Source organism: Tripterygium wilfordii, chromosome 19 (genome assembly GCF_013401445.1).
Source record: "Tripterygium wilfordii isolate XIE 37 chromosome 19, ASM1340144v1, whole genome shotgun sequence".
NCBI lineage: Eukaryota > Viridiplantae > Streptophyta > Magnoliopsida > Celastrales > Celastraceae > Tripterygium > Tripterygium wilfordii.
The window spans coordinates 2051846-2069016 of record NC_052250.1 but is presented as its reverse complement, the minus strand read 5'-3'; the positions used below and the strand labels follow the sequence as shown (position 1 = coordinate 2069016).

At 37.1% G+C, this 17171-nt stretch overlaps 4 protein-coding genes and 1 non-coding gene across 11 annotated transcripts; 1 reads left to right on the top strand and 4 right to left on the bottom strand.

The window, feature by feature from the left end:
• Positions 1–210: 210 nt before the first annotated feature.
• On the bottom strand, positions 211–4470 carry LOC119985064 (transmembrane protein 184C-like). Of its 3 annotated transcripts, XM_038829227.1 has the most exons (6): positions 4303–4447; positions 3434–3699; positions 2265–2539; positions 2014–2136; positions 1161–1451; positions 211–698 (listed from the first exon to the last, which is right to left on the bottom strand). In XM_038829227.1, the coding sequence occupies exons 2-6, from the start codon at positions 3468–3470 to the stop codon at positions 501–503; spliced, it is 924 nt and encodes a 307-aa protein (XP_038685155.1). In that variant the 5' UTR covers positions 3471–3699; positions 4303–4447; the 3' UTR covers positions 211–500. The 3 variants fall into 3 exon arrangements, with proteins under 3 accessions (XP_038685155.1, XP_038685157.1, XP_038685156.1); XM_038829229.1 differs by lacking the exon at positions 3434–3699 and having other exon boundaries at positions 4381–4470; XM_038829228.1 differs by lacking the exon at positions 3434–3699 and having other exon boundaries at positions 4303–4458.
• Positions 4471–4548: 78 nt separating this feature from the next.
• Positions 4549–4621, top strand: TRNAF-GAA. The gene has a single exon. It is a non-coding gene; the product is annotated as a tRNA-Phe (tRNA).
• Positions 4622–4906: 285 nt separating this feature from the next.
• Positions 4907–9678, bottom strand: LOC119985294 (uncharacterized protein YnbB-like). Of its 4 annotated transcripts, none has more exons than XR_005465082.1 (12): positions 9501–9678; positions 8860–8973; positions 8310–8432; positions 8170–8232; positions 7928–8041; positions 7700–7849; positions 7470–7547; positions 7178–7399; positions 7007–7093; positions 6626–6719; positions 5556–5648; positions 4907–5375 (listed from the first exon to the last, which is right to left on the bottom strand). XR_005465082.1 is itself a non-coding variant. In XM_038829550.1 (12 exons), the coding sequence occupies exons 1-12, from the start codon at positions 9627–9629 to the stop codon at positions 5316–5318; spliced, it is 1353 nt and encodes a 450-aa protein (XP_038685478.1). In that variant the 5' UTR covers positions 9630–9678; the 3' UTR covers positions 4907–5315. The 4 variants fall into 4 exon arrangements, 3 of the variants coding, with proteins under 3 accessions (XP_038685478.1, XP_038685479.1, XP_038685480.1); XM_038829550.1 differs by having other exon boundaries at positions 6600–6719; XM_038829551.1 differs by having other exon boundaries at positions 6600–6719; positions 8322–8432.
• A 1537-nt stretch (positions 9679–11215) lies between these two features.
• LOC119986293 (agamous-like MADS-box protein AGL80) lies at positions 11216–11998 on the bottom strand. Its single transcript, XM_038830871.1, has one exon. The coding sequence runs from the start codon at positions 11996–11998 to the stop codon at positions 11252–11254; it is 747 nt and encodes a 248-aa protein (XP_038686799.1). The 3' UTR covers positions 11216–11251.
• A 1399-nt stretch (positions 11999–13397) lies between these two features.
• On the bottom strand, positions 13398–16730 carry LOC119986292 (lysine-specific histone demethylase 1 homolog 2). 2 transcript variants are annotated; one of them, XM_038830869.1, is made up of 3 exons: positions 16581–16730; positions 14602–16151; positions 13398–14468 (listed from the first exon to the last, which is right to left on the bottom strand). In XM_038830869.1, exons 2-3 carry the CDS (start codon positions 16136–16138, stop codon positions 13771–13773), a joined length of 2235 nt encoding a protein of 744 aa, XP_038686797.1. In that variant the 5' UTR covers positions 16139–16151; positions 16581–16730; the 3' UTR covers positions 13398–13770. The 2 variants fall into 2 exon arrangements, with proteins under 2 accessions (XP_038686797.1, XP_038686798.1); XM_038830870.1 differs by having other exon boundaries at positions 14602–16164; positions 16581–16720.
• Positions 16731–17171: the final 441 nt, after the last annotated feature.

Here is a 17171-nt window from a genome sequence, read left to right as displayed (position 1 = left end):
ACATGTTAGAATAGCCTCCACCTCCCAGCTGGTTAATTCGTACCCCCGACCTATTAGAATAGCCCCTACATCTGAAGAGAGAATCAACTAGGCGCCATGGTCGCTTGACAACCTACTACCCGTTGCTTTCTGTTAGAGAATAGGTCATCAAGGTTTTCTATTGTAGTTGGAGGTGGAGTTTGCTCTGTTGACATAAACCCATACCAGTAATTCAAAATCAAACACTACAGGGTCTATTAATATATATCAACCATTCCTTAACAAGCATCAAAAGCACAATAGCAATAGTAGGGTGATCAGTATAAATTTACCAGGTGCAAATATAATAACAACAGAAACGCCATGGACCTTTTTATTTCTAGTATGATAGCTAGAGGTCCTTATAGACCGCTGATACAAAGTCCCACGGACGGTCTATAGCTTATACATGCTTACAAGAAGCATTACCATCATCTACAGATAGAAGCACGTCTAGCCACCGTCAACGAGGGGCCTCCGTGTTAATCTTTCTTCTCTACTTTAGCAATGTCATCCCTGTATGGTGCAACACTGTACGCATGCTGCTGAAATGCAGAAAAGAAAACCATTTCAACGCACACCAACACGTTCTGGAGTGCTTCTTCAAGATGCTCCACATCAAGCCAGAAATGATGGGACCGGATTACACCGAGTGACACAAGAGTATCAAGCACAATTCCCTGCGACATAGAATCAAACGAGCCGTTTAATTAAAATTTCATTTCTCGAAGAATACTTGAAATGCATAGTTGAACAAGAAGTTGGGATGAATATTTCTCCGAAGAAATTGTGGGGTTCTAATTAACATTCTTATCAATCTAAAATGAACTCTTTTATCATCGGAGCAACCAAGCACGTATCATGGATTATCTAATGTCATCATGACATGCATTGACAACAAAATTCAGTAAAAAAAACAAGGTGCTCCACAAAGAAACAACAAACACAGTGACAAGATTCGTATGTAGCATAAAGGCAGAGGTGCAAGTTCCAGATACAAAAGTACAATGACCAACATACACCACAAAGACACTCCCACAATTTACACGAGATCAAGACATCAATTATCTAGTTATAGTTCAAGGAACGAATTGTTCAGACTTCAGAAGAATCAGAACTAACGACCAAACATGATACATTACCTGCCAAAAGCAGAAAAATACAATCCCTTTGATGCACAAGAACTTCGCAAGAGGTTTGTGTGGCCCCAACTCCTTAGCAAACACGTGGTAGAAAACCACAAGAGAATATAAAGCAAGAGATACTGAAATATTCAGAATGATTGTGAAAGTCCAGCTGACCCAACTAGTATACAACCCAAGAAGTTGAAGAGTAATCATCAAGATAGAGCAAACAGGGCGAATCACAACAAATTGCCAAGTCCAGTACTTGAGAAGCTTCAGTGTGTGATGGTTCAAACGAGCAGTATGAGGCTGAGATTATTATACACAAGCAAGTTAATATTCACACTTCACAGATAGATTCTTAGATAGCCGAATTAAAACAGAGGATGCAGAGCATTGGGCTTAGCTATGAGAAACCAGAGGGCAAAAATAGCTGCATATTGAAGCATCAAGAAAGTAATGTGCTATTAATATAAAAATTCCCAGTTCTTCTTACAAAAAGAGTATCCGCGCGTCAGTGAACCTGAATACAGGATACAATCATGTTGCGATAACTTTTACGTATACCAACTCAGTTTTCTTCCTCCCTAATATATGTCACAAACACTTGTTCACAAGCCAAATCATTTAAATGGGAGTCAACCCAAGTAGAAACCAATGGAGAGGTTACGTAAAACTGCTTTATTGGAACAGTAGGTAATTATATTCTATAGTTGTCCCTAAAGATGGTCCATGCTTGCAAAGATCACTAAAGTTATGACATTAATAAATATTATCTCCAACATTCAAATCATATCTGCATTCCTTCAATTTTTTCTTTTGCAGAATTCAGTCGGACAAAAGCGTAAGTTAAGAAAGAAAACTCCTTCACCTGGAATAGAGTCATTGGAAAAGAATGGTGGATCTCCCTACCCTTGATCTCATCGGGCACTATGTTTTTACTTATGGATATGTTCAGATAACTGTACAACAAAGCCAAGAACTTAGCTATCACCTGCAATTCATACACTGAAAAACTTAGTCGTCAAAGTTGAAATATAAATGAAATTATTTGTACAAAAATAGATTTCAAACTTAGATAGAAGAACCAAAAGTATGGCTATCCTGATCTAGGAGTCTTACCAAGGCTTCATAGCATTCCTTAATTGACTCCAAGAACATGAAAAATGCTTTGCTTCCCCGAAAATCTAGTAACCCAACATAAGAGTCAATGGCATATATAGGAGCCATAAGTACGATAATTAATATAGCCTTTTGTTCCTTAGGCTTCTTCCAGTGGAGTAGATGCTCCGATATAAGCTGTACTGAAAAATGTGTTGTAAGCATCACACAGATAGTGGATCCAAGTAGAGTGAGTTGCCCTGGATTCATTGTAGCCGAAACTCTGGAAGTAGGACCTGCAGCAGAAGAACTTTATTTAAGGTTTAAGACCAACACCAATCGGGTTCAGAGAAAAGACTAAAGCTCTATAAATTATTCAGAAAGAAAGAGAACATATATCCTAGAATGAGAACATGCAGAACGTCATAACAATAGAGCTTTGACCTATGTAAATAAAAAAAATTGTGGAGCATAGAGTTATCAATTCAAAGATTTCTAAGTAACTTAGTCAGATTGTAACTTCATATTTTTCATATCTTCCACCACTTCAAATTACCACTCATCAGTAACGGACACTTCTTCAATGGTGGTGTGCCGGTGTCGGACACGTGTCCGATTTTTTTATAAATTTTTTGAAGATGGACAAGACTTGGCCACTTCCCGGACACAGCAATAGACAATATATAAGTTACAGCAAAGTCACAAAAGGTTTGAATTGCAAGTCTGGAATCTCCCTTATCAACACCCCACTAAAATGGAAGTATACAGAAATTATACTATACAAATGTACTTATGTACCTGGATTTAATTTTTGAAGACACTAATTTCAAGATCATACAGAGTTAGTAGTTTCAATCCATTACATAAATTTTTCCAGCTAAGTGTGATTGAGCATACACATTTGTCAAACAAGTTGAGTCAAGATATGTAGTCATTGTTCGATAAAAATAGCAATTTTTTCTTGCTTGTGTTATCCTGAAGAGAACCCATAAATGATTTTTATTCAAAACAATTTTTTGCAATTAAAAGTGGTGTTATCTGAATAAAATGAAAAAGAGTTTCACTATCTTAAATAGCTGTTAGAGTTTCCAAGGTAAAGAAATAGTATAGAAGTAGCACGATGCCTTTTTTTATGGAAAGGTAGAATAATGCCTTATGTTGGCTAAAGCTGCAAAACAAAATGGACTTACAAAGTTCAACAGTACAGTTACGGTAAGCATCTCCCATACATATATAAATGTGAGCTCTCAATTACACTTTTTGATGCAATTTCCACGAATGATAGCAAACAAGATCTAGATTTCCCTTTGTGAAAACATAGCTTATCAAATTTCTAAGTTTTCTTCCCGGATTATAGAGAATGGCTTTTCCTTCTACTAAAGCTCCCTGCTTGTGATATTAAGGTAGTTTAGCTACTGTTGGACTTTGAAACTCCTGAGAACTGACGATATTTTTACTGCATTTAATCAATATTCAATGAAAACAAATCAAATCTAATTAAAATTTTCCAAATAATATCTAGCATAACAACAAGAATCTGAAAAACTAGTCACTTGAATATAATCAAACACCTAACAAAGCCACCTCTTAAGTATGAAAAATGTAACCCAGACCAGAAAGCTTAAACAAAAAGTAAATCCAACACAAATCATCTCCAGACTGCAGAGAATCCGAGTCTTTCATTCAGGATCTACTAATTGAAGTAAAAATGTCATCTTTTGACGGATCTTAACTGTATCAATCAAAATACTTCTATGTCCTTACAATTCTTCAGTTTTCTCAGTAAGAAAACTAACCAGATGACCAATAGAAACTAAAACGCAGCCTCAGCACACCCACATAAAGAAACTAGAAAAAGAAAAATGCCATAGCCAACTAGCTCAAATACTTAATACTATGCTTTTAATTACATATTTTGTTAATCTGATTGTTTGCAATGAAAAATGTATGAAAGAAAGATGAAAAAACAAAATCCTCATAATACTCTGTCCAGCTTTTTTCGTGCAGCTAAATATAAATAAAAAGAAAAGGAGAAAATGGAAGAAGAAAGATGACTAACACACGGACGATAAAGAGGTATCTGGGTTTTTCTTCTTCTTCTATTTCTGGTAAGGAAGATGTGTGCTTTCACTAGAACTCGTTATTGATTGTGCTCTGCAGACACATTGAATTCGGTAGCTCAAGAAAATGTACTAGGCATTATTGAACTGTGAAGACGCTCCAGTCTGACAAATGATTGATTTACCCATTCAAAGCAATTTATAGAAAGAAATTATTTTTAGGAGTCCAATACCAATCCCATCTTGCGGGGATAGCTCAGTTGGGAGAGCGTCAGACTGAAGATCTGAAGGTCGCGTGTTCGATCCACGCTCACCGCAATAATATTATTCTATTTTCCCATTTCATTAAAACGACGTCGTTTTTTTTGTGAAATCAAAATATAGGCATCATTGAGTGGTTCTAAGTCTTTTTTTTTTTAAAAAAAAGATTTAATTGTTGAATACACAATCCAACGGTCAAAATCTTACATACCATCTATTTATTTTTAAAAAAATATTTTATATCTTAAAAAATGAGGAAGAGGAGGAGCTGCCTACCCCAATCCCACTTGGGTTTCAAACAGAAGCAAAGACTAGTCTTAACCAAGATAGCATGAACAAGAAGTCCCTAAACCAGGAGTGCAATAACAAATGTACAACCAAGCACCAACAGTGAAGGCAAGTACTGACTGTGACAAATGAATCAGTATATAATACATTATCCCATCATTTCTGAAAGTAGGGAAAAATAAGGTTTTGGAGAAAGAAAAGGAAAGAAAGATGTGTTCATCTATCTAAATACAGAATCTACAACTCCTCATTTCTCTTCTGCCTACAAAATTGGCTTCACCAGTAACACAAGATATAAGGCCATCCCTAATGCTTTTAAGCAATCTAAACTAATTTCTTCCGAGACTACCAATAGATAGTACGGCACTGGTTCAACAGAAACAGCTGCAGCATACGCAGAAAGTAATGGTTTCATAGGAATCACAGAACATGTGCCTCCTTGTTGATCGATTCTCGAGCATGACTAAATATATTTCAATACATCTCCAAGAACGAGGGCCCATTGAGTCCAGTGAGTGCCACCCTGCATTCAAATATAAAACCAAAGCTGGTAATTAATTGTTTGCTGAGGACAAAATATGTCATTCAATTCTGCTAGAGCACAAGCATTTTAAATATTTAGATGGTAGGCTCCTTTAAGTTAAAAGAAAAGATAAATCTGCTTAAAGCTCATTGAGGAATGAAGTAAGATTCAAGCAAGAACCTGACAATATACAGCAAATGGCTCCCTTAGTGGACCATCGCAAGAGAGTTCACTTGTGCTTCCGTCAATAAAAGTACCATCAGCAAATATCACCTGATAAATGATGTTTATAGTTTAGACCAACTAGAAAGATCACAGAAAAGAGCTATTTCAAGGAACTTTGAATGCTAAATATAGTTCACATATATAGTTTGTAAATTAAGAAAAGCTAGACTGAATCTATGGTCTGGGATATTGAATTGTATAGGCAAGCTCATGATCGGGACATGAACACCTTTCTCTATTTCTGGAAGATGATCTATGAGTCCAGCATTAATAATGGTGTGGAATATACAGTATGCTGGAACCACTTGGTTGACAAAAAAAATTTTCTCAGAAAGTTCAATGATGAGCTGATGAACAATCATCATCTAGGGCAGTCCAAGTTTCCTTGGAATCTGCTTTTCAGAAATAAGGAATAAAGAAGACCCTTGAGCCTTCCCTAGCCACATGCTGGCTAATATGGGAAAAAAACATTAAAGTTTACCAAGATAAGGAAACTTGTTTTGATGTTTGTACTGATAGCTGGCTCAGTACATTTAAGTTCCATACTTCAACCTCAACTTTCCTGGAGCTATTAACTAGCTTGTTTTTAATTGGTTGGTGGATCTTTGATACGTTGCCTATTCATTCAAAAAATAGTCTGAAGTCTGAACAAGCCAACGGACACAGTAAGAGAACACTTTTCAAACAAACTTGAAAGAAAGCTATATTTAGCACCCATTTATTTTACATATGCAACTAGGAAGATTATTTTTGTCTATTTGAATAATTCTTTATTGAGCTTTTTTTTTTTTTTGTTTTGAAGATGAATAGCAGGATCATCCTGTTCTCACATAACATTCATGGGCAGTTTTCCTTGTCATTAGGACTGCCCAGCACTCAAGGGTTATACTTTAGAAGCAGCTGTTCAAAATCTGCCCTCAGAACATAGACAACAGGCAATTTAATAAAATTCATCTTCAAGATATACAAAATGTAATGTAAAGGGGAGCATGTTCAAACCTCTGATGCATATCCTGGGGTTGTACCTGGTACAGGTTTGGTGAACGAACCTACTGGGGAGCTTCTCTGTACAGCCTCACAGAAAGCGAGCAGGCGCTCACGGCTTCCAAGCTGTACTGCCTGAAAAGCATTGCAGAACAATTTTCAGCTTTCCCCTCGTCATTTCATAGCATCCTTTGGAACAAATATTTTAGTGAGCTTATCAAGAGATTCAAGACTGGGAAGACCACACCATAATTTGGTACCTTTACATAATAAAGGTGATGGTCTAAACCCAGCTAATATGTAATAGAACACCATTTATGAATAGAAATAAATTGCTGTTGGTATACAGAGTGCATCTCTTGAGCAACCCCATATGATTTTGCTGAAGCTTCATCTGAATGTGTAGAATACGGAAACATAACCTGCACAGTATCATGACGGGGCACACGAGGACGAGGCTGGACTTTATATCCTTTGGATGCCATGACTTCAGCAATCAGCAAGGTTCCCTGCTCTTAAAGAAAGACGAGCATAAATTTGTTGCAATTTTTAAGTAGTGAAATCAATGAACTAAAAACATGCTGACTAAATACCTTGATAGCCTCGCCAACCATTTGAGGAGAAAGGAACAAACCCTGAAAATATGCCCGCATGATATTGCCAGGTGTTGAGCCACAATCCACTCCAAGTCCTGGTGCAGAGAGACGAGCAGCTGCAGCTTCTACCCATTTTCTCCTTCCCGCAACATATCCACCACATGGGGCAATTGTTCCACCAGGATTCTTTATCAAACTACCTGCAATCAAATCTGCACCCTGCCCCACCATTAACAACAATGATGTCACCTCCTTTGGAAAAGAAAGGAATGCAAACCATCCTACATACCACCATTGGAGGTTCAAAACTTTCTGCAAATTCACCATAGCAATTATCCACCATCACTAGGCAACTGGGATTCTGCATCTGTATAAGCATGTGCAAATAATGGTGAGGTAATAATGTCATGAATACTATGACACAAATAGTGAGAGAATATAGTTTGATACAAATGCTTTAATATTGGAATAGCATGAATATGTCACTATCGTATACCCTCCAAATGTAAGGAGGTTTACCTTGATAATCTCAATAGCCTTCCCAATCTCATTTATACTCAAACTTTGACGCCATGCGTAACCGCATGACCTCTGTATAAGTGCACATTTTGTCTGAGGTCTCAAAGCACCTTTAAGTAACTCCCAGTTGAGTCCACCATCTTCAGCAAGCTGCACATGAGGAAAAAAATTGAGGTTAAAACACAAAGTAGAACCAAAAGATTTCAAAGCTACTTTGCATTAATATACCGGAACTTCACGGTAGTCCACTCCAAAATCCCTCAGCGAACCCAGCCCATGGGAGTCTCTCTTTCCAATAACTTCCTCTAAGGTGTCATAGGGAGCACCAGCAATTGCCAAAAGCTGCCAATCAAACTAGTTTAAAATATATTCTATTGAAAAAGAGCAGACAACCTCAGTAAAACAGAAAGATACAGTTTACACAAGATGCCAAGATTGAAGCATAAAGAACATCTAAAGTAGCAGTTCACCTCATCCCCAGGCCTCAAAAATGCAAACAAAGCACAGGTGATAGCATGGGTGCCTGAGAAAAACTGACAGCATAAAAACAAGTTAGGCCCAAGGATTGTAACACATCACAATCTAAAGACAACAACCCTTATAAGTATACATATAGGAAAACCTGTGAGCGAACAATTGCAGCTTCGGCCCCAAAAATTTCCGCAAAAGCTTGATCAAGTGCTTCACGTCCCCCCGCTTCATCGTGCCCATAACCAGTAGATCCAGCAAAGTGCTGAGTATAAATATAAGTAACACAAGTCTTTAAGGCTAAAGAATAAGTAGGAATTTATTCCACTGAGTTATTACAAATAGACGGAAATTGCAAGATATTGAATACATGAAGAATCAAATACACGATTAGAAAATTTTTATTTGTTCTTCTCTGAGTCATTACAGGAAGGTGACATTTTCATGGCTATTAATACATGGAGTTCACAGATATGTGGAAAGTACGCATACATTCTCATAAAATGCCCACTTAAGATCAGAGCTAGACCTAATTACGTCCAAGCAATTTGCCATGTTAGAAACATTATAACCATGACCTGAAGCTTAAAACTAATCAACATTCAACAGCATACAATGAATATTATGCTAAGTATAACTAATAATACCAGGTGTGTCATTGTCAAAGGAAATCTACCAATCTATTTACCCACATGAGATCCAAGCCGAGCATTCTGAAAAGCTTTAAGAACACGGGCAGTATTGCGTGCCACCAAATTGTCCACAGCTCTGAAATCTAAATACAAGGAGTCAACTGCTTTGACAACCTGTGTTGCAGAAAAATGAAGCAACTTGAGCATCCAATATCACTAGGTTCCATGTTCAGGTGAACTACTACTTTAATGTCCTACTGAACACAAGTAAACTAAACAATACTAGAAAGAAAATGAAAGCAGGCTCACATAATCTACAAGAGAAAAACATTTTTATCTTTTTCCAGTCGATTAAGCAACAAAATGATGCTGTTTTATTAATATTTCAAAAAGAACCCTCTTTTCCTTGAAATCAAAGGTTGGAATGACTGGGTTTTGAGGTATGATCAACCATAACAAAAATTTTAAGGGTTGCCAACTCTTTTGCAGCAGAAAATCAAAGAACAAACAGAAAGTTATTAAATTTCGATCTTTGAAATCCTAAATACTACGGCATATACTCAAAGTTCCACTTTTCTTCCAGCATTTTCTGGGGAGACAAACAGATATGAACCAAATTACAATATCTAAGTCCATATCGCATTTTCAGAACAACCAAACAGAACCTTAACCAAACTATTGAGTGTTGATTTTCATTTTACCTCAGGAACAAAGGGATGGCCATCACTGCGAAAAGAGACTCGAGAGCTTGAAGTAACGGCCACAGGAGGCATGGAAGCCCGCTGAAGCCGCGCAGGATTTGCAGGGGCGGCGCAGGATAAGACCATCATCTCTCCCCCCAATAGATTTTGCTACAAAGTTGCAAAATTTTAAGGCCTTTTTCCCCCTTTTTGTTTTCAAATATTTTGTTTTCTGTTTTTTAACCATGTTATTTTAGTTATTTATAGGGGCTTGCACATTAAAATAGTTCATTTGTAAAATAGCAATCACCAATTTTTTTGATGAATTTAATTATTTTTCAAACAAAAATACACAATTATATTCACAATGTTAAAATATATCTATCTATTAATTTTTTCAATAATTATTTTTCACGTGTTTTGCATTAAGTCGTATGGACAACATTAATCTTGGAATATGCCCTCGTATTCTTATATGATTTTTTTTTAATACAATACTCACCAAAAAAAATTAATGATATCAATATTTTTTTTCTTAAAATGGATATGAAACATACAATTTTATTTTTTTTCAGTAAAGGGGAAGGAGATGAGGAGGATCAAACTCGAAACATCTATATTAGTGGTGGATCTACGCCTTGCCAACCAGGAGCATGGCCCCCAATGACTTCTGAAAATTTTTACTAAGTATACATGTGACTTCTTGACAATTTGATATATAGGCCCCCAATAAAAAAAAAATATGACCCCAGTCCATTAAAGCCTACTAAATAATTTTGACCCAATCGTCCTAAGTCACAGCTCGTAATCCCATTCTATTTTCCTTGTCAAGCCCAATTGTCCAAGCCCCTCAATCGCTAACCGAACTCTATTGTATGCCCTTTACATTGTCAAGTCCAACTGTCATTTACCTAGTAACCAAATGAATGATCAATTTTTGAGTGATTGAATGATCAATTTTTTAGTGACTGTCTTGTATGTTATATATAGAAAAAAAAAGTTGTTTGGAACTATTACTAATGTTATAATATCACGTTTTCAATATATGAAAACTCGTGGAGAACAATTGTGATAAATTACAATGTATTTTTATTGTTTTAAATTAGTAAATGTGTTTTTTTTTCGTTTTCGGTCTATATTTAAAAATTCATTATATAAAGAACCAAAAAAAAATTCGAGGGCAACCCCGCACCACTTTTGTGCCTCCAGTGATCACAATTTCTAGGTCTGCCACTGCTCTATATGATCGTATAAACATATTTATCATTAAACTCTTCAAAAATCACTTAGAGTGTGTTTGGATTGAGGGATTTGGAGGGGAGGGGAGAGAATGGAAAGGGAGTTTCCTTCCAATTCCCTTGTTTGGATAGTTTATAAAAAAATGCGGGGAGGGATTTGAGGGGATTTAGGAGGAAGATTTCATTAAATTTTTGTCAAAATTCTTTCCTCCCAAAATGGAGTCATTTGTAGGGAAGAGATTAGTAATTAAGTTACTTATAAGTTTAAAACATATTTTATCCTTGGACATAACACTTAAACATAAAAAATAAAGATAAACTAGTAACTTAAACTAATTTTCTTTCCTTTCTTTTTTTTATCTATCCAAACATAAGAGAGGGAAATGTATTTTCCCTTCCATTCTCTTCTCTTCCCTTCCTTCCCTTTCCCTTCCCCCCAAATCACTCAATCCAAACACACTCTAATATTACGAACGTATTCATAGATTTGAACTTTAGTAAGAAAAATATATTTGATGATCCAATGTATCTTCCTCAAGGAAAAAATCCATTGGACCATAAAGCATTCGGTTGAGTTTCCACAAATGGAAAAATCATATCCTCCCCAACCGCTGGCCATGTCTCCGTCTTCTTACCTTGAGTGTTCAGCATATCCATAGGCCATTGTTGTTTCTGCATGTTCATCCCAAAACTTGTCACTGGCTTTTGATCAACCAAAAGCTCCTCGAACTCCATCGCAGACGGTGGTGGCGGTGACGGTGGTGATGGTGTTGGTGTAGGAGCTACTCGAGCAGTCGTATCATTCACATTCTTATCATATGACTCATAAGCCTTGTGAAGATCCTTCAGGTTCTGATCAATCAACCATCCGAGATCGTTGAGATCCATCATGTTCAAGCCCTGAAGCGATTCCCCTGTTAGGCTCCGGAACATGACATGAATCATCTCCTTCTCCCGATTATCCTGCCTCTGCTTCTTGAGCTGCTCGTTCGCCTTGACTATCCTCTGTCGAAGGAAGCTCTCTTGATTCACCATCTTTCTACTCTGCTCCATCTCCGGAATCTTCCTGAACTTCGACAGCACGCGTTGAACACCGACGGGAGAGGGCCAGACGTCGGGCTGAGAGTCGTAGGGGCTGTACACAATAGCACAAGCATCAATGCCGCAAAGGGTGCTCAACTCACTCACCTTTTTCATCAATCCCTTCTCTCTCTTTTTGAAGGTTGCTTTTCTTGCTGAATCATTGGTGATATAAGCAAGCTTCACTTTCTTTCTGGTCATTTTGGCAAACAAAAATTCAGAGAATAATGGCTATCTATGGAGCTCTCTATATATAAACTCCATGGAAAGATTAGGTAGAGAGGTGGCCTTCTTTCTCTCCCTCATTTGTACAAAATCATGAAATTTAATTATCAATATATCCTAAATAGGAATAAATTAAATGTGACAAATCATAAAATTATGTAGCCAGAAATATCCAATTAAAAAACAGATCACACAATGATGTAAATGAAATTAGTCAACCTTAATGTAGATATGATGAAATATGGATTGGAAGATATTATGGTATCATATAGGTAAGATAATTAAGTTCAGGAGTAGGTGAATTTCTCCTTTAATTCACACAAGATTTTATGAATTTTTTTTATAATTGATAACGACACCAAACAAGTTTATTCTTTAGACAATTGACATAGGCCTAAACTCGGACGCATAGAAGTTTCCCACATGATGATGGGGTAAGTTTGATCAAAACCCAACTCTTGGCTACAAGAGTATTACGATTTGGTCCTAAGAAGAATCAAGCTTTCATGACATCTTTTTATTTTAAATGAAAGTATCAAATCGAATTTATAAAATTTATGACCATTTTTTTGGTCTTTTTCATATCTTATCACTTTTCCTAAGTATATAAATGTATATTTTTACTACCTTCTCTCGAGATTATTAAAATCACGTGCTTAATTTGCACAAATCTTAGATGATGAAGGTTCTAGACACACATCAGGATTCAAAACCCTATTAGATTTGTCTTTATTACAAATAATTTATTTTGAGTAGTGATTAGAAATAGGTAGAATAAACACCATACAGTTGAGTACACAGTTTTCATAGAGAAATTATTCAATGGTCCTAATACACCATGTCATATGCTAATATGGTATATACCATAATCAATAAAATGGTATCAATTTACGAGTAATTGATGACAATGTATGGGTAATTAAGAATGGAGGTGGGTGGTTTACAATTCAAATTCTAAAAATGAATCAACCGCATGTGAATTGGCACCGTATCATTGATTCTGATGCATCACATCAATGCATGACATGGTGTGCCAGGACCACTGAATAATTATTCGGTTTTACGATCCACCCAAAGAATGGCACTCTATGAACAACTAGTTTTTTCATAAGGTATGAACAATTAATTAATTTGGACTTTTAGATGTAATGCCAATTAAGAGATAATGTAAATGAAATTACATCTTTGGAAAAATTAATATTGGATTTTTTTTCCTGTCAATATTGGGCCTAAGTTCGTCCATCCTATTCGAGTTCATTTTCGACCCATTATCAGTCCGGTTTCAGCATAAGCCCAGCCCATTTCATAGCTGAAACACTTAGCAAGTGAAATAGGCATGATTCTGTCCACAACAACTAATAAAACAGGGAAAAAGGATTCAATACTAAAGTATGAAATAAGAGAATGTTCTATAAAGAAATATGTTGTATGCATACAAGGATACCTTGTAAACCCTAAAAGGCACAAAAATTACAACCAAATTTCCTATAATGCTTTGTTGTTGACTACGGTTTGCTTGTACATACAGATTTTTTGCCTAAACTTTCAGAGCTTGATCAGCCACTTAGTTGCTCACCATCAGTGAAACCACTGTTCTACAGTAAACAATGTATAGGACATGACACCAAAGGAAGAAAACGCAGGATCGATCAGGTCATCTCCTCATGGAGCATGCATTTGCACAAAACAGAACGCATACTAAAATGCAAAGCGTCTGAAAGTTACTAATTTGACATTTAGACTGTAACTTACTGGCCAACAATCAGCCGGTGCTTGCCCCTGCCTCTCCGTGCACTAGCAATACGAGAAATCAATGAACTAGCAGCAGCACAAAGGGCGTCAGATCCCATTAGCTTCAAGCCGAGAGTTTTTGTTAAGTAGGACAACTTAGCTTCATCCCCTCCAGTATGCTGTTGTAGTTCATGTGCCTGTTCACGAGAAACTGATGCGTAGAGCTGCAATGGAAGCTGACGGCCTTGTTCTATTTCCTTCCTTAAATCCTCACCACATTTTTCAAATGTAACTCTCATAAGCCCCATTGATTTTGGGTCTTCTGTTGAAGGGTTGAATACAAACAAGAATTTTCCAAATGCAAGATCAGGCCTCCCGAATAGATTTAGCAGTATATCGTTGGTTGTTCCAACATTTTTCTGCACGGACTTCCTTGAACTATTTTGACGACTTCTTGTAGCCTTCAAAATGGTTGAGGCTTCTCTTAGGCCACTCAAGAAGGCACCATGCATGGTCGCTGGATATTTCCTAGTTGTGGCCTCACCAGCGAAAAATAGCCGACCCTCCACACTTTCTGCCAGTGTATCATAATCTTTGCCAGATGACTGTACCCGAACATGAGAGTATGCACCATATGAAAAGGGATCACTGCCCCATCTTGTACATATTGTTTGTATGGGATTTGGCACATCAATACCTTTTGGACCATATATACCTGCAAAATCGACATATTATTGAAAAAAAAAATATGGCAAACACAGTGAAAGCTTCAAAGAAAATGAATGCAAGAAAAGGAAGGCGGGAGTGCAATGATAATTTATAACCAGTCCTTCAAGGGTATGTGATACCTCTAAGAACAGTTAGAACACGATAAAGCAAAATAGATGGATTTGTGGCTTCAAACATCTTTGCAGCTTCACCAGCTACCAACGCCATAAGAACTGGTCCTCCAGAAACAGTATGCTTTGCATAGAACAAAAAGAATGCTCCTCGTTTATTGCTGTGTTCATTGAGACATCCGAAAGTGTCCAGGTCCTCACCCCAGAAAACATGAGGAAAAACCATGGCAATTTTATTCAGCAATCCAAAACCCAATCTCTCAATTGCTGCCAGCTTTCCTTCAGGCAACTCTGGTTCAAATTGGATGGCTCTTTTCTTCAACACTCCAAGAGGCACGGTGCACAAGACCATATCTGCTTGAAACACTTGATCACCAGCAACCACCTCCACTCCCTCCTTTCCATATCTAATTGTCTTCACAGTCTTCCCGTAGAATATAGGAATTCCTTCACATAATGCTTTTACAAGTCTCCAATTGCCACCAGCAAGGAAGCAGTGGTCCCCATCCATTTCATAAGGATCATCCTGGTCCCAGTAGGCAGCTGACAGATCCGAAAGACATCCTGCATTTGCATATTCCAAATTAGCAAGATGCCAATCAAGAAGTTGTTTCTCCTCGGTAGTCTTAGCCAAAGCATACAATCGCCTTAGTGTCTCCAGAACTGAATCGAGAGAAATAGTATTTGCAAATCCACCCATAAGTTCTCTTAGTTCGCTCACCTTATCCAGCAACTTATTAAAAACAAACTCGATCTTGGAATCAACTTCCTTTTCAATAGGTGCCCCATCTGGTTTATACAAAGGGCAATTATCTCTGACCTTGTGAAGTGGAATGCCAAGCTGCCTAGCGAGAACTCCAAGAGGATTAGCATGGATGCCAGTAATAGCACTGCCGCCAACATCAACAGCTGCAAACTTACCCTTTGTACCCATCTTCTGAGTATAAACTCTACCACCAGGCCTATTTCTACCTTCTAGAACAACCACCTTAAAACCAAATGACATGAGCTGCCTTGCAGCTGCTAATCCAGCAAGTCCTGCACCAACTACTATAACAGATCCCTCAGTACTCACGTCTGGCATAGGGGAAGTGGCTGATGCCAAAAGCCCAAAATTGATATATCCATTATAGAGAAGAAAGTCATATGCTGTAGACATCAAATGCTCATACTCACTACTCACTGTTTCTCTAATCTGTCCTTTTGATAGCCACACCCGCACATTACTCCTCCATCTAGCAAGAATATGATTTCTCACAACTAAGTAATCATTCTGCTCTTTTCCACCATATTCACTCACCACCTTTGCTTGAATCTCCTCCTCAAGCAAAGCATCAATTGGAAAACCCAGGGATATTGCTATCATAGCCTCTGTTTCAGTTTCTTTCTCCAAATCTTCCCTTGTTCTATTTCTTTTCTTTCTTGAAGTACCCAAGTGCGTATCTATTAACTCGTCGATCAAGTTCTCATCATAATTTTTAGAACCTGCTTTCTTCCGCAAGGTGTATTTCCTAACGGAACCATCAGATTCAGGAGTGTCCGTCATAGTTCTTTATGTCCTACAAGTACAAACTAACCAGTAACTCAATTCAAATTTAAATTCATTAAGCTTGTGAAACCCAGCAAGAACAAGTTTCACTCCAATTTCAACTACATATCATCTTGAACAAACAAACAAAAAAAGGCTTCTGTCGTCACACTCGCATTAGAAATCCCATCAAAAAATTGCAATACGAATTCATCACCATTTCCGGCACAAACTACAGAAATTAAACGGTCAAACTCCCAAAACTTCAAGAACCCACCCGAATTCATCCATTTACTCAAATTACTGAATCGAACAAAGACAATTACAAAATTTTAACACCAAACTGAAGGGTTTTTATGCTGTAACTGACATTAATGATTTCGTTCAAGATTTCAAATGAAATGGAGTCAAAGGATCGTGCCAGAGAAAGTCGAAGGAGTAAAGAAGAAAGGCGACTGACCTTCTGTGCCCAAGTCGACTCGCAGAATACGAATTTGAGAGAATTATTTGGTATGGTTTTAGGGTTTTTCTTTGAAAAGTGAAGTTGGAGAGGTAAAAGGTAGGTAAAGCGTGAATTAGAAAATTTGTAGTGGAGGGAACACAATGGGAGTTTTGGCTGTTGGTGTCGTCAGCAAATAATAAAGGAAATCATATAAATATTTTGATTATCACGTTTATTTAAATTAATATGATTTTTTTTGTTTAAATTCAACCGTTAATATAATTTGTTATTCTCTTTAATTTTTTTTATTTTTTTTTTTTGTAAATATGTGAAGATTCAATAAAATGAAATTGAGTTATGTAGATGCGAGAATTTACAATCATCGTTGTACGAGGCCACCAAGCAAATATCACACAAGGAGCAAATCATGAAGAAGCTTGACGCTAGTGTGGTGTTGGTCCAAGACACTCCGATGATCAAGTCAATAATATGGTTGAGGGATTGTAGTGAGAGAATAGACAATATTTAGAGAGAGTCAAAAACCTCAAAGTCTCTTTAATGTGATGGGACCTCATGTATTTATAGGTCTCTCGCTCACGTGATCCACTA

Bases quoted from the DNA above. Each gene is read 5' to 3' on its own strand.
- LOC119985064 (XM_038829227.1), bottom strand. From the start codon at position 3,470: ATGGGAGATGCTTACCGTAACTGTACTGTTGAACTTT. The intron at 1,452-2,013 runs GTGAAGGAGTTT...TAATAATCTCAG, and splicing joins TTCCAATGACTCTATTCCAG to CCTCATACTGCTCGTTTGAA. The intron at 699-1,160 runs GTAATGTATCAT...TCTATGTCGCAG, and splicing joins TATTTTTCTGCTTTTGGCAG to GGAATTGTGCTTGATACTCT.
- LOC119985294 (XM_038829550.1), bottom strand. From the start codon at position 9,629: ATGATGGTCTTATCCTGCGCCGCCCCTGCAAATCCTGCGCGGCTTCAG. The intron at 8,233-8,309 runs GTATACTTATAA...TTATGCTGTCAG, and splicing joins GCTCACAGGTTTTCCTATAT to TTTTTCTCAGGCACCCATGC. The intron at 7,548-7,699 runs GTAAACCTCCTT...ATGCTTATACAG, and splicing joins AGGCTATTGAGATTATCAAG to ATGCAGAATCCCAGTTGCCT.
- LOC119986292 (XM_038830869.1), bottom strand. From the start codon at position 16,138: ATGACGGACACTCCTGAATCTGATGGTTCCGTTAGGAAATACACCTTG. The intron at 14,469-14,601 runs GTATCACATACC...TCGATTTTGCAG, and splicing joins TGTTCTAACTGTTCTTAGAG to GTATATATGGTCCAAAAGGT.
- LOC119986293 (XM_038830871.1), bottom strand. From the start codon at position 11,998: ATGACCAGAAAGAAAGTGAAGCTTGCTTATATCACCAATGATTCAGCA.